Source organism: Mustela nivalis (genome assembly GCF_964662115.1).
Source record: "Mustela nivalis genome assembly, chromosome: 5".
In the NCBI taxonomy this organism is placed as follows: Eukaryota; Metazoa; Chordata; class Mammalia; order Carnivora; family Mustelidae; genus Mustela; species Mustela nivalis.
Window position 1 is genome coordinate 52,820,145 of NC_139024.1, and position 22,583 is coordinate 52,842,727.

General features: G+C 43.3%; 1 protein-coding gene across 3 annotated transcripts in view; it reads left to right on the forward strand.

The window, feature by feature from the left end:
- The window catches only part of LRP11 (LDL receptor related protein 11), a 46,879-nt gene that overhangs the window by 19,949 nt on the left and 4,347 nt on the right, over positions 1–22,583 (forward strand). Inside the window, exons 3-6 of one of the 3 annotated variants that reach the window (XM_082730285.1) lie at positions 3,712–3,919; positions 7,861–7,986; positions 9,302–9,508; positions 21,384–21,485. In XM_082730285.1, the coding sequence (XP_082586411.1) occupies positions 3,712–3,919; positions 7,861–7,986; positions 9,302–9,508; positions 21,384–21,485 (643 nt within the window). The remainder of the gene's footprint in view (positions 1–3,711; positions 3,920–7,860; positions 7,987–9,301; positions 9,509–21,383; positions 21,486–22,583) is intronic. The other 2 variants (XM_082730286.1, XM_082730287.1) reach the window with 2 other exon arrangements.

A 22,583-nucleotide genomic window follows, 5' to 3' on the forward strand; every position in this document is an offset into this window, starting at 1 on the left:
GCATTGAAAAGAGGGTTCCCAAACAACCTCCAGGTCCTCAGATTTTCAGTTTAATCCTAGTGTGTTAAATGTTGACATCCAAGGGGCTCGGGCACAGGCCTGGATAATGAAAGGGCCCACGAAGATGGCCCATCTGGATCTCTTGCTTCAGGGTCTCCCTGGTGTCTTTAAATCTCCATTCGCTTCACCTCCAGCTCACCCGTACGGCCCCACTCAGGGTCGCCCTGACCTTACAAATGTCATTCTGTTCAATTCTACAGTCTACCCTCTCCTCTCATGTACCCAGGCAGCAAAGCCCTCGTCTGTTGGCTTTCTGCTGACTTAGGTCTTCTCAGCACTTGGGCAGACCAGCTGGGACAGCTTCTCTCCCTTGCAGCAATTTACTGGAGGCTGCAGGGCTCAGTATGGTCATCATCAGCCCATGTACCCATATGTCCCAAGAAGCAATAAGTAGTGGTCTCACCTGTTACATTGCTGCACCCAGCAAGGCCTCCCTGATTCTGAGCCAGAGCCCGAGAGAGTGAGAGTCCAATACCTGCACCAACCTTACCATCGCTTGCCCCTTGTAGTCATTGGCTCCCCTTGGTTCAGCCTCACACTCCTGCAGCCACAGAGAGAAGTCACAACTGACACTTACCTTACAGTCATGTGTATAGAGATGGGAGGAGAAGTTTCCAGAAGAAAGGGATGCTGGGCCCCAATCCCGCTGGAGTGCATATCTCAACTACTGCAATGACTCAGGCTAGAGACAGGGTGGGCTCAGACCAGAATGGGCTCAGAGCAGGATGGTGACAGTGACAGTGGACGTAATCAGAAGTGGTTAAATTCGTTTTTTTATTATTATTATTATTATTCTGGATTTTTAAAAAAAGAATTTATTTTATTATTAGAGAGAGCATGTAATTGGGGGTTCAGCAAAAGTAGAGGGAGAGAACCCCAAGCAGACTCTGCACTGAGCACAGAGCCCACTGGGGTGCTTGGTCTCAGGAGCCTGAGATCATGACCTGAGCCAAAAATCAAGAGTCTGATGCCCGGCTAACTGAGCCACCCAGGTGCCCCTGGATGTGTTTTTAAAGTAGGGCCAACAGGGGCACCTGAGTGGCTCAGTGGGTTAAGCCTCTGCCTTCGGCTCAGGTCATGATCTCAGGTTCCTGGGATCGAGCCCCACATCAGGCTCTCTGGTCGCACCTGCCTTCCACCCCCTCCCTCCCCACCGCCTGCCTGTCTGCATACTTGTGATCTCTGTCAAATAAATAAAATCTTTAAAGTAGAGCCAATAGGATTTCCTGATGGATTGGATATGGGATGTGAAAGACAACAGGGGTTCAATTCGACCCTGCAGTCTCAAACCGCAGTTCTTGTCTCATTTTAAATCCCACTCATCTGAATCTCTGCTGTTCTCAGACATTGGCAGCACCCTTTTGTTCCCAAGGATCAGTGTCCCACTCCAGACTGAAATTATCTTGTCATCTTCAGCTTTCTCTCTGCGTGCTCCTCAGGTAGTGTTTTAGGTCTCACAGAAGTGACCCCTGTTTGATGTTCTCTTAGCATAGCTGGGCCTGAAGATCACGTAACCATGTGGCAGTGAGCACTGCTTAACTTCTCTTTGAAATAAACCACAAAGGACTGGTGGCCTTCTTTGCCAGCTGTCCAGCTTACAGCTTTTTCAAGGAGAGTGATGGGACCGCTTATAACTGGTTTTACACCTGGAGGTCTCAACTCTGTCACTGTCTCAGTGAGTGACAGTCATATTGAGATTTCATTTCCCTGTCTATAAAAGCTGGGTGACTCAGCTGAGATGAGAACTAATCAAGGGAGATAATGGATGTACTTAAGTGTTTACTATATCTCAAGATCTTTTGATATATGTCTAGAATTCTATGTAAGCCCTATTTTAAGCTCTTTTTACATAGCTATCTCGTTTGATCCTTATAAAGTAGGTGCCATTATTACTTCATATCACAGATGAAGAAACTGAGGCTTAAGTAGGTTACGTGACTCGAGCAAGGTCACATAGGTGGCACATGGTGAACCTGGCCAGTCCAGCTCTGTTGGACGCCAGACTCCACTCTTAACCACTTCACTCACATTTCCTCTGGTGTCATCAGTGTGCCATCTGGGTGTGCCTGCTACGCATGGATGCCCAGACCCATCCCTCACTCAGACCCTCTGAGTCAGACTCTGAGGCTGGGCTGGGAAATCTGTGCTTAACCAGAGCTCCAGGTGACTAATTCCTGAGAGGCCTGAAACGTGGCAACGATTGTATCTCCTTCCATTGCCTCTGAGTAATGGTAACGCCTTCTGCTGGTGTGTGTATATAGTCCTGACAAAGCCTCAAAGCCAGGGTCATGTGCAGGAACCTCAGTTCTAGGATTTCATGAATACAAACCCCGTCGGATAGTTCTCATGGGGCAGCAATTCTCTGTGCCTTCAAGAGCGTTAGTGCAGCCCTGTAATAAACCAGGTAATGGTCAGGATTCATTTGTAGCCGCTCTCCAGACTAGTTCATTTAAGCAGAAAGGGTTTCTCCTGGAAAAATAGGATATTAAACCATTATAGTATCTTTGGGAGGGCTGAAAAATATGGTAGCTGGATTGAGCATCTAAACATGACTCCCGAAATCACAGCTGAGCCTCAGAAGCGATTGCCCTTCACCATGAGCAGGAGGCTGCTTGAAAAGTGGCATGAGGATGGAGGCATGAAGGATCAAGGGACCCTGGGTTTGGGAAGTGAGCAGAAGTGAAGTCCCTGGGGGTGATCAGCAAGGAACAGCTGGGAGAACTCAGACACAGAAACAGAAGCCAGGGATGTCAGAAGTTCCAGAACGCGGGAGTGGCCAACATTATAAAACACAGTAAGAGGGCCAGGGGACAGGGAGCTGGTGGGAGGCGAGGCTAGCAAGTACTATTGACCTTGACAGCCTGGTGACCTTTGCTAGATCTGTTAGTGAGCTCTACGGGCAGTATCAGGGGTTTGGTGAGGAAAGAAACCAGATGGGTGGGATAAAAGACAAATGGAAAAGGAGCAAATGGAAGCAGAAGTGCAGCATGAACAAGGTTTTGAAAAGGTACATTGAAATGGAAAGGAGATATGATTTGTGGCTAGAGATGATCTTGGAGTGTAGGGTTTTTTATTTGATATTGTTTGTTTTAGGTCCAGAGAAACTTGAGCATAGTGATAGCAGAGCCATCAGAAAGAGAAGTTATTTAATGGGTCAGTGTTCTGAGGGTCAGAGAGGGAAGCGGAGGATTGGCCTGGAGCGCAGGAGCAATAGCTCATCTTGTGACTGGAGGAAAGGAGGTGACAACAGCTACAGATACAGGTGCATTCCCAGCATGAGGGGAGTGCAGGAGCCATACTTGTGGCTGAAATTACATTCCAGATTTTCTTCTCAAAGCAGATGAGGTCATCTGCTGAGAAGGAAGACACCAGCCACTGAGTGTGGAGCTTGGAGGAGTTAGAGGTTTGGAACAGCGGCTGCTAAGGACAGGTGAAGGGTTGTCAGTCAAGGATAGTATCAGCCCAGATAAAATTGAGCATTGTGAATTCCAAGTGGGGCAAACTGCCAAAATAACATGTGATTTAGTAGTTCACATCCTTGGACCAGGAATGGAGAGGCGAGTCACAGGACTACTTCAAGGCTAGTGGGGGCTGCTGGACTCCATGCCTTTCTCTCTTTACTGAATGTGCTCTTTCCTGTTCGGGTGTCAGGTGCCTCAGTCAGGAACCCTCAAGCTGTCCCACTTACAAGAGGGAACATACACCTTTCAGCTCACGGTGATGGACACTGCCGGGCAGAGAAGCTCCGACAACGTCTCAGTGACAGTGTTCCCAGGGGCCTTCTCCACGGGAGGTGAGAGGAAGGTCCTTCCCTTGCATTCACAGTGGCCAACCAACACCAGCTCTTCATGGAAGGATGGTATTACACTGGCATTTGATATTCTGACTGCATTTCATGGGCTCTTCCCTTCTTTTTTTTTTTTTAAGTAGATTCCACGCTCAGCATGGAGCTCAACCCAGGGCTTGAACTCATACACAGAGTTCAAGACCTGAGCTGAGATCCAGAGTCAGTCGCTTAACCAATAGAGCAACCCAGGCACCCCTCTTCCATTCTATTTTTGGTTGTTGTTAAATAAGAGTCTCCTCTAAAGCTGTGACAAAAATAGGCTCCATTACATTTGGGGCTTTGTGGCACTGCTAGGTTGGGGTAGTGGAGGCTCCGGGGGCAAGAGTAGACTTTGTGAACCACAGGGCCGTCTAGGTTCATCTTACCTGACTTGCTTTTACAAAAGTCAATCATGTGGTTTTTCCCAGAGAGAATCTTGCTTAAAGGTAAGCAGTCTGTATGATATGTATGTTCAGAGAGTGCAGCTAAGAAGCGTATTTAAAACAAATTAAAATGAAAGATTTTAATAGTCCTGTTAAATTGTGTATGTCAATTTAAAAGGACTATTTAAAATTTTTCATGGACACATTAGACAGATACACTAATAATTTAGCTTTACATGTATGTGATGGGTCTCACACTCTGTTGCACGACATAAACTCACTCTTCTCATTTATCTATGTTTCTTACTTTCCCCAACACCTATGTTTCTAAGATTAGCTCATCAAGTTTAAGAAATATATGTATGGAACTTGAGAGCATTAAAGAAGAGGTATTGCAGAGGGAAGTCCACCACAACTCCCTACTGGAGAAATGCACAGATAAGTGTGTATCTGAGGGTCTTGTCCTTCGGTCCGCAGCTACTCTCGGTGTCTGCAGGATCACGGGGTGCATGGGGCTGTACTAGGCTCTGGGCGGATGATGGCGTGCTCCATAGACCTGGCCCCGGACCCTCCCCCACGTAGTGAGCCTTCATGGTCACTAGCCACGGCTCTAGTAAACCCACAGCTTGTCTTTGCCATCCCTGATTACTCAGTAATTAGATGGTAATTAAGCCAGCAGTTGGAATAGGGGTAAAAAGATTGGAAAATGACTGTATGTCGCCAATCTTGTCTTCCATCCCACATAGGTCAGAATGTGTACTGGAAACAAAGCAAGATTTTAGAATCCTGAGAACTTGGCAACCTTAATAATTTGCCTTCCGCAGGGACAGAGAGCACAAGTAGCATCCTGAATCTGGCTGGCTGACTCCCCATCCAACCCAGGTTCCAGTGTCCCTGGAGGAAGGAGGGTGACTGCCTGGGGACTGGCATGGCACCAAGCTCCTAGCCACTGCCGCCCTCTGAAGCCATGATGGCAAATACGAGGAGCGTCCGGGTCAGGAATCCGAGCCAGCCCGGATGCCAGCTAGGTCACTGACTTAGTGCAGCCGAAAGGGAGAGCTCGGCAATTACTCAGAATGTTTTTGAGGGGCACCTGGCTGGCTCAGTTGGAAGACTGCATGACTCTTAATCTCGGAGTCATGGGTTTGAGCTCCACATTGGGTAGAGCAATTACTTAAATAAATAAATAAATAAATAAATAAACTCTGAAAAATGAAAACATTTTTGGGTACCTTGGCGTGCGAGGCTTGCAGCAGGGCCATTGGAAACACGGCCTCAGCTCTGGCCACTCACTCCCTGTGGAGGACTGCTATCAGCCTGGGATCCAGGGTCACCTGCATAGAGAGCCAGTCAAGAGCTCACAGGAGGAAGGCAGGAATACCCCACTCTCCCTACAGAAGTTGGAAAGGGATTGCTTCTATACAACCAAGGTGCCTGGGAGGGAGAAAGGGATACAAGCACAGGTCCCAGGTGATGACCAACGCTGCACCAGCCTGGCATTTGCCTGGCTTATTTGCTCAGACCAATTTCCCAGGGCTCCAAAGGTCAATTACCAGTTGTCCATTTCTGGCCTTTCTCCGAGATGATAATAAAATGTATTTGAAGTGGCAGAAAGTTACATGAATCACTTTTGGTTACTGAAAGACCACTTGGATATAGGTCTTATGTATGTAACTTTATATAGAAAAATAAAAAAGAATGTCTTTGTTATTGACAAATATGGAATTGCTCCCCCCTAGACTGGAGTGACATACTATGAACTAAAGTGAAAAAACACCACATAGAGACACTGAAAACCAGAGTGGGGATAGAGAGGTGTTTCTCTCCTCTCTGTTATATACATAGTGGCCTTGCAGTTAACAATCCAGTTGTAATGGTAACCAAGGGTGTACCTTCTGGGGGAAACAGACAAGCATGTACCCCTGCTTATGTGATAATAATGTGATTGACTTTGGATATAGAGGCTGCATGTTTTCAAGCTTGGGGGAAAATCATCTCTTCAAATGCCAAGCCAAAAAACATCTCCAATATGATCTAGAATAGTGGTCTCCAAAGAGGATCCCCCAGGGATAGCATCTTTAGGATGGAGAAGAAGACACCTGAATTTATATTTTTAGTAATTTTTAATCTCCTCCTTTAAATTTTTAGTAGTTTTATAATGTGTTTAATATGTTAGTATAGTAGTATATGCATATTATTTCTAGATGGAGATATGTATTTACTAATATGTATAATATATAATACTATATGTATTGATCAGATGGGCAGTCAAAAAAAATTAGAGACCACTAATCTAGAAATGAATGGATAAGTTACAAATACCAATCTATCTCCCAAACTACAAATGAATAAGTAAAACCTTGAGATATTTGGGATTTTCATGTCATGATCTTAACAATGTGAGCAGTAGCTACATCCTGCTTGGTATGCAGGGTAACCTAGTTTCCCTTCACTTTTTTTCTAAGCTCCATTCCTGAAACAGAAGGAATTTCCCCCTTCTGGGCCAAAATCTTTGGTCATAACTGAAGCTCTTTGCTTCCTTTTCTTTCTCAGGAGCTTCTACACCATTTCTTCTCTTCTTCTTTCTGGGTCAAGGTATTTTCAAACTGCCTTGTACCCAGAGGGAATCCTTTCCCAGGCCCCAATTTAACGGCCTTCCAAAGGAATATGTATCCAGGATTTCACCTGGGTTCAACCATTTGTTTCAGTAGAATATCATCATCTACTACGCTCCCATGTCCTGAGAGTCTAGCTCCTCCTGTACCCAGTAAATTATGAAGTTCCATTAGAGCTACTTCTAGCCTGATAACCTTTAGTCTGCATTAACCAGAGTAAAAGTTGTCCTGCAGTTGTTGTATAGCTAAGTTTGGCAAAGTTGGCTTAATCTGGAGCGGGGGAATGTCTTTTAAGAAAATACAGGTAACTCCCATGAATCACACTGTAGATTAAAAACTCCTAACAGCTCCAAACGGGAGGCAATTTTTTGGACAATTTTTTGGAGACCACTTGTCCTTATTTAAGGAAAACAAATTTGTACCAGCTAGTAACTAAAGATCTTGGTTATTCTTGAGAGCACCAAGGATATATGATAGTTAACAAACAAGAGTTCAATAGTAGAGAGTTAATCTCAGCAAAAATTATTACTTAGGAAACAAGACGAGACATAGCATGTGTAAAATGGTGTCTCTAATTAAGCTGTCTAGGTTAGAGCATTAGGAGGCCCACAGAGATGATGGGATGAATGAAGGAATGTAGAGGGAGAGCCGGGAGGCAGCAAAGCCAGGGATGTCAGGAGAAACCCAGAGCGGCTACTCCTCTGCTCGCACCTCTTAGGCACTGTTGCCTGGAGAATGCCACTGAGACAAGAGCCCATGGTGGTGCCTCAAAACATAGCCAGGAGGTCAAGGAGATATCCTTCACTATCTAGAAACCTGTTGCTCCAGCTCACACTGTTATGTGTCTCCCCATTATTTGCATCTGTAGACCCCAAAGCATTTCACTGTACATTTAGTCTTTGTGAATCAAAACACAGAACATGGTGAAGTGCTGACTATTCCCACATTCCTGTAATATGAGACTGTTTGTAAACAGGATGCCTGAAGGTTTGCTCTCGCTACCACTTCTTTTGTGACGATGGCTGTTGCATTGACATCACGCTGGCTTGCGATGGAGTGGAACAGTGCCCTGATGGGTCTGATGAGGCTTTCTGCCAAAATTGTGAGTCAGCTGCATGGCCTTTTCAGGCAGCGGGGGAGAAGGGATGTCTGTATTCTTATAATAAAACGCAAACTCACTATTGCTCTTTTTCTACCCAGTTTCAGGTATAACTTCATGTGAATAAGCTAGGCCTTAATTAAATTAAGTGAGCATTTAGTAGGAGTCTTAATCTGGGTTCTAAATGTCAAACCTTTTATATTGCTTACCTTTTTCAAAAATTGCTTTCAGTTTTCTAAAAGATTCTTCCCCATCCTAAAAAAGCTGTGTAGAATATGGTTTTTAGCGGCATCTGGGTGGCTCAGTCATTAAGTGTCTTCGGTTTAGGTCATGATCCCAGGGTCCTGGGATCAAGCCCCACATCGGGTTCCCTGCTCAGCAGGAAGCCTCCTTCTCCCTCTCCCACTCCTGCTGCTTATGTTCCCTCTCTCACTGTCTCTCTTTCTCTGTCGAATAAATAAATAAAATCTTTTTTAAAAGATTATGATTTTAAAATAAACTAAGGTGAGTTGGGGTACCTGGGTGGCTCAGGGGGTTAAGCCTCTGCCTTCAGCTCAGGCCATGATCTCAGGCTCCTGGGATTGAGCCCTGCATCAGGCTCTCTGCTCAGCAGGAAGCCTTCTTCCCCCTCTCTCTCTGCCTGACTCTCTGCCTACTTGTGATCTCTGTCTGTCAAATAAATAAATATTTTTTTAAAAAACTGAAGTGAGTTAGGATTTTGTTTTAATAATTTTTTTTGAAAATTTACGGTGTACTGGGTGTGCCTAAGTCAGGACTATAAACCCATCTTATAATGTCATCTACCTACACAAAAGGACACTGCAAGAAAGAAGGAAACTTCAGAAAGTATAATGAAGGTGCTGGTTTGAAGAAGGATGTAGAATCTTTGTTTTTGTCGATATATGGGTGACATTTAGTCAATTATTGGAAGAGAAGAGAAAATAATTTACCCATTGGAGAGAGAGAAGTTTTTTATGGGGCTCTGACATGCCTTAGATGATTATTATTCCCAAATACCCATGATTAAATCTACAGCAAATTTAGGTTTTGGGTTTTATTTTTAAGATTTATTTATTTATTTATTTGAGAGAGAGAGAGAAAGAGAGGAAGGGGGAGGTGCAGAGGGAGAAGGAGGTAAGTAGACTCCCCACTGAGCTCAGAGCCCAACATGGGGCTCTATCTTATGACCTTGAGATCGTGACCTGAGCTAAAACCAAGAGTCACCCACTTAACCAACTGGGCCACCCAGGCACCCCCATCAAATTTAGTGGTTTTAGTTAGAAACCCAACAACCAACAGTAGCTCTTCCATGTTCCAGTGAGCCTTGACCGGAAGATGGTGACCCACACAGCAACTGCCCAGTCTAGAACCACAGGACCAAGCAAAGATGCAGCAGGAAGCTCCTTCTTGGAAAAGTCCCTGAAAGTCCCTGTCCAAAACCAGCCACCAGCTTTATCAAACACGGAGAAGAGGAATCATTCCATGTTTGGGGGACCAGAGAGTCAAACCAGTCCTGTGATACCAGGTAAGGACCTGAGCAGGTGCTCCACAAACAGCATTATTTTCTACACTGACCCTTGGCTTCAAAATTCACGTTATATTTGGGGCACCTGGGTGGTTCAGTCAGTTAAGCCGCTGCCTTCAGCTCAGGTCATGATCCCAGGGTTCTGAGATCGAGTCCCACATCGGGCTCCTTGCTCAGTGGGGAACCTGCTTCTCTCTCTGCCTCTCTGCCTGCCACTCTGCCTATTTGTGCTCTCTCTCTCTTTGACAAATAAATAAAATCTTAAAAAAAAATTAAGGTTATATTTGATGAGTGTTTAGGAAATACAAGAAAGAAGAGAGTTAAAATGAAGAATTTAGCCAAAAAGGAAAAGAAATCTATTTGCACTGGTTATTTATAGTAAGGAACACCTACTAAATACATTCATACATTCATGCATACTCCAGAGAGACCAGCACATTTATTAGTAAATAAGCTAGAATTAGGAAATTTCAACACCTGTATTAAGGAAACAAATGCCCTAAGTGTTAAATTTTAGGTTATTTTGAGATGAAACAGCATAACCCCTATGCATCCATGTAATTCCTCTTCACACTAAGCAAGTGAATGTAACGAAAATATATGTCACATGGAAATGGTTGCATGTGCCAGCAATTCGGTGTTTTGTCCCCAATTTAACTAAATCTGTAATTTTTTGTATTTTCTAATAAGGCTAATAAGAATTTTAAATATATTCACACCGCTGAAGGATTAGCATTCTATCATCTTAAATTTAGTTTTGCACATTTGTATTTGTTGATGACATAGAAAGAAATATAGAAGATCACATTTATTTTTTTCTTCTTTTTTTTTTTTTTTTAGATTTTATGTATTTATTTGACAGAGAGAAATCACAAGTAGATGGAGAGGCAGGCAGAGAGAGAGAGGGAAGCAGGCTCCCTGCCGAGCAGAGAGCCTGATGCGGGACTCAATCCCAGGATCCTGAGATCATGACCTGAGCCGAAGGCAGCGGTTTAACCCACTGAGCCACCCAGGCGCCCCTAGAAGATTATATTTCTATATGCATTTGTTAATGTCTTCTCAGTACTCCCAATTCTGCCTACAGTATATGGAAGTAATCCGTCACTATTTTAAGAACTTCTTGATGAAAATTTTTTGTTCGTTGCAGATGATGCAAATAATAAAAAGGGAAAATGACTTAAAATACCACCCTTTACTAAAAACAACTTTTAATATTTGAGGATATTTCTTTCCAATATTTTGTTTATCTACTATTTGTTTACTTATTTATTTGGGGGGGCACTTCTAATTTTATTTTATTTTTTCAATATTCCGAGATTCATTGTTTATGCATAAGAGCATCTACACAAAACCTTCCACTTTGTGCTTAGATTTAGGTGGTTTCTGTGCTCCTGCGTTGGGTCTCTCCCTTGTTGGTACTGCCACCTGCTGGGCAAATCAGTCAGTCCAGCCAAGCCTTGTAGTCCCTTTAACCAGAATGGAAGGTATGAATGGAGAAGACATCCCCACCCCACCTCACCCCCACCACCCCAACCCCCAACCACGAGGCCAGAGTCAGGAGAGACTTGTGCTCTGGGCAGCAGGGAAGGGCTGAAGAGCTGGCAGATAGGACAGAGGAGTTCTCACAGGATCTCTGTGGTAGAGAGTCTCACATGGGCGTGAGTGGATTAGCTGAAGACAGAGAAGAGACCAAAGCCCATGTCTCCTTAATTTGGGTCTAGTCTTGGCTTGGCCTTTAGAACCTTGAGCAAGCTGCTTCATACTCTGGGCCTGTTTCCTCACCAGTCAGTAAGTGATTTCAAGCAGACAACCTCTAAGCCCCCATAGCCCTGAGAGAGCTTCGGGAATGATCCACAGCCTGATGCTTGTGCTGGTATCCAGGCCAGAGTGCTCCCGGATCCCAGCACTGTCTCCTGGTCAGTGAGCACTCAGTCTCAGAATTTCTTTGAAAACAGTGCTCCAGGCTACACCACCACTGGATGGGAGCCATCAGTTTGAAAAGAATTTGCAGTCTCTGCATTGTCCTTTTTGATAATAAGCCTCTGACTTTGGTTATAAAGATGTAAGGAATGGAGTTTCACAGATGCAGAGAGATTAAATGTCCAATTACTAGGTTATATTATACATTATATTATAATATAATAACATATTTATAATATGTATTGTTCTTCCTAACTATTAAAGTAATACATATTTACTGTAGAAAATTTGAAAACTACAGAAAAATATAAAGAAAAAATTAAAACCATCTAGCAAAACTTACCGTTAACATTTTGTTACATTTTTTTCTGGTCACTTCAATTTATGCACATATGTACACACTTTTTTTTAAAGATTTTATTTATTCATTTCACAGAGAGATAGAGAGAGCGCAAGTAAGGGAACAGGAGTCAGAGGGAGAGGGAGAAGCAGGCTCTCCTACTGAGCAAGGAGCATGATGAGGGGCTCGATCCCAAGACCCTGGCATCACGATCTGAGCTGAAGACAGCTGCTTAACCCACTGAGCCACCCAGGTGCCCCGTATGCACATTTATTCACTTTTTAAAATATAATTAATACACAGTGTTCTAGTTTCGGGTGCACAATAGAGTGATTCAACAATTCTCTACATTACTCAGTGCTCCTCTTCCTAAGTGTGCTCTCAATCCCCTTTACCTACTTCACCCGAACTCCTAGACCCCTCCCCTCTGCCAACCACCAGTTTGTTCTCTGTATTTAAGAATATGTTTTTTTTTGCTTTGTTTCCTTTTTTCTTTGTTTTGTTTCTTAATTTCAATGAGTGAAATCCTGTGGTATTTGTATTTTTCTGTCTGACTTATTTCACCTATCCTAATACCCTTTAGGTCCATCCACATCGTTGCAAATGACAAGATTTCACTCTTTTTTATGGCTGAGTAATATCCCATTGTGTATAAATACCACCTCTTTTTTATCCACTCAGCTACAGAGGGGCTCTTGGGCTGCTTCCATATCTTGGCTGTTGTAAATAACGCTGTTGTAAACAAAGGGGCTTGTGTATCTTTTTTAATTAGTGTTCTGTTTTCTTTGGGTAAATACCCCTGTAGTGGAATTACTAGATCATATGGTAATTCTGTTTTTAATTTTTTGAGGTAACTCCATGTTGTTTTCCATAGTGATTTTACCAGCTCACATTGCCACCAACAGTATACAAAGATTCTTTTTTTCCCACTTCCTCATCAACACTTGTATTGCTTGTTTTTTGTGTTCAGTTTTTTGTGTTCAGGTGTGAGGCGAGAGCTCATTGTGGTTTTGATTTGCATTTCCCTGATGGTTAGTGGTGTTGAGCATCTTTTCATGTGTCTGTTGGCTATTTATATATCTTCTTGGAAAAATGTCCTTAGATCTTCTGCCCATTTTTAATCAAAGGTTGTTTTTTGTTTCTTTGTGGGGGTTTTTTGGTGTTAGGTTTATTAAGTTCTTTATATATTTCGGATGTTAACCCATTACTGGATATATCATTTGCAAATATCTTCTCCTATTCAGTAGGTTGCCTTGTCATTTTATTGATGGTTTCATTTGCCATGTAAAAGTTTTTTACTTTGATGTAGTCCCAATACTTTAATTTTGTTTTTGTCTCCCTTGCCTGAGGAGACATATCTAGAAAAATGTTTCTACAGCTGACATTAAAGAAATCGCTGCCTATGTTTTCTTCTAGGGGTTTTATGGTTTCAGATCTCACATTTAGGTTCTTAATCCTTTTTTAGTTTATTTTTGTGTGTGGTGTTAGAAAGTGGTCCAGTTTTATTCTTTTGTATGTGACTTTCCAGTTTTTCCAACACCATTTATTGAAGACTATCTTTTCCCCATTGTATATTCTTGCTTCCTTTGACCATACAGTTGTGGCTTTAGTTTTTGATTTTCTATCCTGTTCCATTGATTTATGTGTCTATTTTTGTGCCAGTACCATACTGTTTTGATTGCTACAGTTTTGTAATATATCTTGAAATCTAGGATTGTGATACCTCCAGCTTTGTTCTTCTTTCTCAAGATTGCTTTTGCAATCCCAATCCAACATTGGGATGTTTTTGTGGTTCCATATAAATTTTAGGATTATTCTAGTTTTGTGAAAAAATGCTATTGGTATTTTGGTAGGGATTGCCTTAAATCTGGATTGCTTTAGGTATTATAGACATTTTCACAATATTGGTTCTTCCAATCCATGAACATGGAATGTTTTTCGATTTGTTTGTATCATCAGTTTCTTTCATCAGCATTTTATTATTTTCAGACAAATCTTTCACCTCCTAAATTAAGTTTATTCCTAGATATTTTATTCTTATTGGTTCAGTTGTAAATAGGATTTTAAAAAATTTTTCTTTCTTCTACTTCATTATTAATGTATAGAAATGCAAAAAATTTCTGTATATTAATTTTGTTTCCCACTGAATTTAAAGAATTCATTTCATTCATTCATTCAATTCAATTCATTCATTCAATTGTATCCCAATGAATTTATTGAATTCATTTATCAGCTCTGGTAGGTTTTTTTGGACATTTATTCACTTTTAACAAAATTAGGAACATGTTATGTTTACGAAACTTTTATTTTTCTCAGGAGTATATTTGTGTGTTATTACATATCCATCAAAAACAAAAACTTTTTTAAGAAACAAACACCCAGGGGCTCCTGAGTGGCTCAGTGGGTTAAAGCCTCTGCCTTTGGCTCAGGTCATGATCCCAGGGTCCTGGGATCGAGCCCCACATTGGGCTCTCTCCTCGGTGAAGAGCCTTCATCCTTCTCTCTACCTGCCTCTCTGCCTACTTGTGATCCCTGTCTGTCAAATAAATAAATAAAATCTTAAAAAAAAAAAAAAAGAAAGAAAGAAACAAATGCCCAAAAAAACTGATTCATAAATATAGAGAACAAACTGATGGGTGCTAGAGGGTAGGTGGGTTGGAATGGGTGAAGAAAGAAAACACAGTATTCGAAAAGTCCAGGGTGGAGAAAGTGGGAAGAGAAGGACAGAACTTTGCAAATGTTTGAAAGGGTCCTCTCAACATGCGGTTTGTTGAGACAGCAACTATCTCCTCCCTCCCCATCCCTAAGACCCCCACACTAGCGTCCCCAGTCTCTGATTTCATGCAAGGTAAGTTATCTTCTACCCAGCATAACGTAAATAGATTTTAAAATGCACCACTGTTGGCAACCTGTGCCTGGGTTTTTCAAAGATCATCAGCTAGTATGATGCAAATGGACAAGTTAAATTTTCTGCCACTTCCTTCCCCCGTGGACATGTTGTGAGGATAAAAGAAACTTAACTCATTGAAGGTATGTTAAAGATAAACTAGGATTAATAGTGATAATGTAGTACAGAAAGTGATGAAATGCAGTTTTTCCTATGTCACATAAGCAGGGGAAAAAATATAATTACTGAACAAAGCTCAGAGAAACAAGATTCATGCACTTTGGGTGGGATTAGAATTAGTACAGTCACAGGTGCCTGGGTGGCAGCTTCCATGAAGCCACCGACTCTTGTTTTTGGTTTCTGCTCCAGTGGTGATCTCAGGGCCCTGAGATCAAGCCCTGCCAGGGCTCCCCTCTCAATGGGGAATCTGCTTAAGACTCTCTCTCTCTCTCTCCCTCTGCCCTTCCCCTCTGCGAGCACTCGCTCTAAAATAAATAAATCTTTTTTTTTTAATTTAGTACAATCTTCTAGAGGGCAGGTTCTGAAGCATTAAATCTGCATGTGGCCTGATTCAGTTATCTCACAATTGGGAATTTCTGGGGCGCCTGGGTGGCTCATTCGTTAAGCATCTGCCTTCAGCTAGCTCATGATCTCAGGGTCTTGGGATGGAGCCCTGCATCAGACTCCCTGCTCAGTGGGAAGCCTGCTTCTCCCTCTTCCACTTCCTCTGCTTTTTCCCTCTCTCGCTTTCTCTCTCTCTGTGTCAAATAAATAAAATCTTTTTTAAAAAAATGAATTTCTCCTAAGCTGTTACTACGAATAAAACCAAAGATGTGTGCAAACACTGGGTTAGGCAGGGACGCCTGCTCTGTGCCCTCTGCGCTGGGGTAGGGGCTGCCCAGCGTCCTGGCGCCGCCTGTGCTTAGCGCGCAGAGGCTCCATGGCTGGATTGTTAGCCGTGCCTGCATCTGCAGAGCCTGTCCCCTGGGTGCTCAGGTCTTCTCTCTGGCCCAGCCAGAGGAAAGAAATCTGCCCACCAGCACTGCAGAGTGCTAGAAAAGTGATGGGTCCACGTTTACAGTGAGTCCAGTTTTTTTTTGAAACTGGAGGATTCGTGTCCAGCCCAGCAAGTCAGCCAGATTCCCTAAGGATCCAGATGGGGGCGCCTGGGTGACTAAATTGTTAAGTGTCTGCCTTCAGCTGGGGTCATGAACCCAGAGTCCTGGGTTGGAGCCCCAAGTCAGACTACCCGCTCAGCGGGAAGCCAGCTTCCTCTGCCCCTGCTTGTGTTCCCTCTCTCGCTGTGTTTCTTTCTGTAAAATAAATAAATATAATCTTAAATTTAAAAAATTTTTTTTAAATTTTTTTTAAAAAGGGTCCAGAGGGAGCACTGACTGTGCTAAAAAAAATTTAAATTTTTTAAATTTAAAAAAAAGGATCCAGAGGGAGCACGGACTGTAGGGTCACATGGGGCTCGGCCTGCACTTTCTCACATTCTCCTCCCCGAAATGTGCCAAAGCCCCGCCCTTCAGCTTCTTTCTGGTGGTAGCTTCAGGGAGAAACTGTGACCTTTGATTTATTGCGGGATGTGTTTTATCCAGAGAGGATATCCTTATAAATGGTATTCAAAGGGATTTTTTCATGTACGCTGTATTTTTTGTGGGTATTTCATCTTTTCATTATGCTGGACTATCTCTTTTCTTATTGAGAAAACATCCTGAATCTATGAAACAACATTTCTGGGAAGGTAGTTTGAATTTGTTGGAGCCTGATAAACAGCATAGCTGAATAGCCTGTTGGGCTCTAAGAAATTCAGCTGTTTTCGGAAATGGACAGATCTTATTCTAGAACGATCCAGAACATTTCCTGAAGAGAGCTCCCTCTTCCCGACTTTGCAGCATGCAGTGTGCTCTGCCAGTGAATAGTGACAAAGAACAATTCTGTTGTCTGTGTTAGTTGGCAGGTGGTTGCAGGAAGCCATAGAACATTCTGGAATGCAAGCCCATATTGTAGTCACTTTTCCAGCTGGTATTTCCACCTTCCTTCCAGAACATGCCTGCATGTTCTATGGTGACTGAAAATTAAAACAACTCATATCCAGCTTCCAACTCCTTCTGTGAATGCAAGGCTGTGTGTGTACATATAACACAATAGGTCATTCAGAAAAGGGAAAAATCATTTCCTAAGACATTAACTTTTCTAAAAGGGTTATTAGAAAATTTATTTACAGAAGCAAATGCTATCTTTGTCTTGTTTGTTCTGACTTGTCACTCTCGTTAGAGCCTACCGTAGGACACGTGGAAGTGAAGCATTTCTCTCGGGTGTTACATACGTTGGTGTCTAGGAAAAGTGAATCAGTCTGGGAAATGGCAGTGAATTCCTCCCTGAAATGTAGAAAACAGAAATTTACATTTCAAATACCGACTTGGGCAAGACAAATCCCCTGAAAATTCTAGTCTGTGGCAGTTGTGTCTTCTTAAGTCTCCTGTGTGCACTGCCCTCTCCCTAATGCCGGATCCCTCCCACCTCCTACAGCACTGGCTTTCTCTCCCCAAGGAGTAAGGGCAGCTAAGAAAATACTCTTCACGGTTGGCAACTGAAGATGCAGAATGAATTTGTCTAGTTTTCCACATGAACCCATCGCCAAGGCAATATCCCCTTTCTAAGTACAATTAACTTCTTTCTCCACTGCATCCTTAATAGGCCTTTGTCTCAGACTTCCTCAGGAAATACTTACATTGGTGGTTTTTGCCTAGGGATTTTGATTTGCCTAGATAGGAGTAAATAAATACAGTCTCAACTCTAAATTTTTTGGATCTGTGGCTCTGAGAGCAGTGTGGCTGAGTAGAAATGTTCCAACTCTGGACCAGTCCTGGGTTCTAATTCCAGCCCCACGAGTTACTAGGATCCAGGGAACTAACTGCTCTCAACCTGCCTGTGAGAGGACAATAGTAGCTTCTCACAGTGTTGCTACAAGGATTGCATGAGACTTTGTATGTAAACATAATCTAGTCTCTCAGTAGCTATTCGTGCCTGACGAATTTTTGCTGGAGCATTTGAGGGCAGTGGCTTTCACTAGGAACCTCGGGTAAGAGAGCAACAAGCCTGTAAGACAGTTAATTCAAATAAAAAATAAAAACAATGCAGTGGCGGCCCCAGTACCGAGTTCCTCCTCAGAATGAGTATGAGCTATCACTCATCTCCATTGGAAAGAGATGGTTGGAGGGGGATTGTGAATGTAGTTATTTTATATTTTTCTACTGGGTAAAAGACAAATGAGCCAATCCTCTGAAAAGAATTGGAGGTTGGTAAATTTTGGTGTTTTTATTCCTGGCTCATTATTTTTAAAAAGTAGGACATGAGTTCTCAGCCATGTGATCTTCCCACTGCCAGATATATTATTGGAGAGAGGACTTCTTGAGTGCCCATCACTGCAACTTCTTTGGTCTTTATAGCAACTGGTGATGTGCAGGAATCATTAACCGCATTTTATGGATGAAGACAGTGAGACACAGAGAGGTGAAGAACTTAGAGTCACACAGCTAGTGTGTAATTTAACTCAGCATGTCATACCAGCCCCAGTGGGGTGACAACTTCAGCAGCAAGCCTCTTTGAGTTCAAAGACCTTTTCTCTTAGTTGCAGAGACAAGAAACAGCTACAGTTCCCTTAAGACCTGCTTGTACAATACTTTCTATTAGGGCATTAGATGCTCAGAAGGAAGAGAACAGTGGGTACTGGAAAAGTTGGGGTTGGCTACTTGTAGATCTGAATTATGACTTCCCTGGGCCCACTTAGAAAAATTACTCTTTATGACTGTGTTGTTATAAAGATTAATGTAATACAGGCTAGATTATGTGTTATTATCAAATGCATTGTGTTTTTGTGTTTTGTGATTTTAAGGGAAATCAAATTGAAACATTTTTACAGGCTCTGTGCCCATTGTGCCTCGTGGATAGGTGGCCCTGCCTGCAAAAGGCGTGGACATTCCACTGTGCTCTGAACAATGGGCAGAAAGAGTTTGAATACATGGAAAACAAGGGTTCTATTAATTGCATGAACAAATGAGTTTGGGAATGACAATTATAGAAGCAGGTGATCCCAGCTACCCAAAGAGAAGGGTGTTTGTCGGGATTTGAGGGCAATATGGGGACCTCGAAAGCCCACTAAGGCTTCCAGACCCTTGGAGTCAAGAAGGAGGGTAACCGAATTTAGTCCCAAAGACAGCAGAGGAAGGAACAGTACCCACCCATAATAAACCTTTCATTCATTCATGGCAAAAAGAGAAATAAGAACAAAGCAGTCCATTTTTTATAAGGCTGAATTTATTCCATTTAAAGAGCTGTCCTTTTTATGTATTATGTTCTGTGGGTTTACACATTTCCTCACTTTATCATGAAGTGAAGGCAATGGCCTTTGTAAATGACCATTTCTTTCAATATCTTTATTTGGCAAAATAAAAAATTGACAACCCTAAATTGGCCACAAAAATCACTTTGAATTTTTAATTGGTCCACAAAATCCAAAGGCGTTAAACTCAGTTTGCCATGTGGAGGACAGCCCAGATTCTCAATAGCCTCAGCGCTCCACCAGCCCCAATGGCTTAAATTCAATAGTCCCTGTCCCCATCCTACTGGGACACAGGTTCCCACTGCTCCAGGCAGCCATCCCTTTGCCCATGCGTATAGTCTCCCACTGGCTGCTCCTCTTCCTTTTGCTCCTCTTATGGTTCTGGATGGGAGCGGGCCTTCCACCACCACAGCCAAATGGACAATCATAGCAATCAACTTGAAAGGTAAATCTGATTCACTGGCCTACAAGGAATTGCATATGCCTTCCTCGTGTCTTTCATTCTCTTGGGGCCTGGAGTTTATGGTTGGCAGCCCACATTACTGGCCATATGCAGGTGGCCTGGATGGGTCCTTTTGAGTAACCTGGAGAAGGACCACAGAAAGCAGGGAGCCTGGGGCAGCCTGGGCTAGGAGCAAACTGGCCCAGCCTCCTGGAGGAGGAGCCTTTGCAGACACATCCCGCCTGGTTAGAGGCTCTGGCAGTGCTTGAGTTAAAGATGACAGAGACCTAAGGCTATGGCCATTAGGACAGAGAGGGGGCCACAGTCGGGGATATTTCACACTAAATCCTGGACAAGGTCCGCGCTGTATGGTGACAGATGGCTTGCAGGCCTCAGTGAAAAGGAGTGTCAAGGATGCCTTAATGAAAATAAATGTATTTGCAGTCCCTTGTCTTTAACAGTGTTAGCCTGTGACTGCTACGATCAGTTTAAGCCATGGCTTTCTGGCTCTAGTAGGTGCCTGCAGTAACTTTACAATTTTCCATCAAGCACTTGATTTTTGTGATCCTTAGTAAATCCAGGCATATCCCTTAGAACAATTTACAAAGAATTTTGTAAATACTACGTTTAAGTCGCCTGGTTTCAGTTGCAGGAGTAACTAACGTACCTGTTGATGACCTATAAGTACAGGAGCTTTAAAATTTGGTTTTGTTTCTCAGTAAAATTCCCCATATCAATTCATCATTTCTAATATATTGTCACTGAGAGTTATATAGTCCCACAGCCTCCCCTGTGATCACAGCAGGAGGGCCACTCCACTGGCTCATTCCTCATTATAGTGTCAATGTAATAAGCACACAAATGTCCATTCCTAGATAGGAGATGATACAATGGTACAATCGTGGCTCCTCAGACCTGGGATAAAAGTCCTAAGATTTGACCTTTCTCACTATTCGCTCTCAATAGTATCATCTAACTGAATAAAGTAAGCAATTAATGACATATTATTATATCACAAGGGCTGGTTTCTTCCCATAAGCAGTTAGACACACCTGGGTTTAAATCCCAGCCCTGGGGGCGCCTGGGTGGCTTGGCTGGTTAAGATTCTCTCTCTTCCTCTCCCTCTGCACTTCCCAGCACTTCCTGGCACATGCACACAGTCTCTCTCTCCCTCAAAAAAAAAAAAAAAAAAAGTAAAGATAAATAAACCAAACCCCAGCCCTGTGACCTGCTTACTACTCGAAAGAACCTGGGCAGGAGTCAAACCTCTCTGACCAAACCAGAGCACATGAAGCGATGAACCCCTGCCAAGTAGGGTTGGGTGAGAAAGTCAAAGCGCGTGTTTGAATGCCCTATGTATGCTCACTGCTCACTTTTTCTTTAAGACCTTATTTATTTGAGAGAGAGAATGAGAGAGCACGAGAGAGGGGAGGTTCAGAGGGAGAAGCAGGCTCCCCACAGAGCAGGGAGCAGGACGCAGGACTCAATCCCAGGACCCTGTGATCACCACCTGAGCCAAAGGCAGATGCTTAAACTACCCGAGCTACCCAGGCGCCCGCTCTGTTCATTTTTTAAAAGAAAACCTCTGTGGACTGCTTCTGCCTTCCATTCTATGAAGACCAGACATTACCCCTGACTTTTCGAGCTGAGGCCTCTCCTCCCTCCTCCTGGGTCGGGGTAGGGTTTCCCGTGTGCCGTGTGCTTCTCCCCGTCCCTCTGCCGCCGGTTTTGTTCCAGCCCCATCCTCCGCATTACGAAACTGGTCACGGGAGCCACCTAGTGCGCTAGTACCCAACACAGACTTAGGTTTACTAGAGAAATAAATTCTGTAAGTCCATTAAGTCCATCCTAAAAAAAAACAAATATAGCTGTATTTTCATGTCTGTTTTCTGAAGTTTCTGCTGTACCTTCAATATACGTTCTGTTTATTTCCTGTAGATCGTGGTTCCTCAGGGAAGAACAGAAAAGAGGAAAATTACATTTTTGAGTCCAAGAGCCATCGAGGAGGAGGAGGAGGGGAACACCCAGCCCCAGAAGCAGGTAAATGTGTGACCTGGAAAGTCACTGCCGAGTATAAGTGTCTGCAGAATCGCAGGTCCTCCTGTTGCAGTTATCAGAGCAAGCTGCCAGGGTCCACGGAAGACCCGTGGTCCGAAGAACCGTGGGATTCTCACCTCCTCTATCACGCTGCGGGGTTGGGCTCTTAAATTCGTAGCCTCACATCTTTGGACTTTGGCTCCTCTTTTATAAGTTGATTGGACTAGATTATTGCTACATTCCCTCCCAGGTGTAACATCTGATGCCAAGGTTCAAACCCTCGCTCCACCACTAAACTCCACGGCCTGGGGCGGGCGATTTTCTCTCTCTGGATCCTAGCCTCCTCATTAGTAGGTTGGGAGGTAACAACTGTCTCTTCCTCAGAGTCGTTTGGGAGCATGAATGGGACGATTAAAGCATTTAGCGCACTTCGTGGCTCTTACGACGAGCCTGATGAACGGGGGCTCTTCTGCTTGACTTGGTTGTGATATGAGTAGAGATCTTAGAGCACCAGGTTTTCTCCGGCTGCTCCCAGCGATAAAGACCAAAGGCAACAGGTATGAGGAGTGTTGGAGGTCCAGGGAATGTATAGTGAGTACAAGAAGAATATCACAATTCCATGATTTTGGTGGCTTTTAACTAGAAGGAAAACCCTTTTGACCTGGTTTTGTAGAAATGTAGGTTTAGTCCTAAATCCCACAAACTAATTAGTAAAAGAAGATTTATGTGAAAGAAAGATGGTTCTTAAATTATAGATCTGAACGTGGAGAAGGCTTTCTTTTTGCCACAGGGTGTTCTTTGTAAAATCTGGACAACAGGGACGCCTGGGTGGCTGAGTCGGTTGAGCCGCTGCCTTCAGCTTGGGTCATGATCCCGGGATCCTGGGATCGAGTCCCATGTGGGGTTCCTTGCTCAGCAGGGAGCCTGCTTCTCTCTCTGCCTCTGCCTGCTTATGCTTTCTCTCTCTCTCTCTCTGACAAATAAATAAATACATAAAATCTTAAAATAAAATAAAATCTGGACAACATTAAAGCATAACCGTTAACCAATAGAATAATCCAGACCCCAAGTACCTACATGTTGTGCGGCCTGCTGACGTTG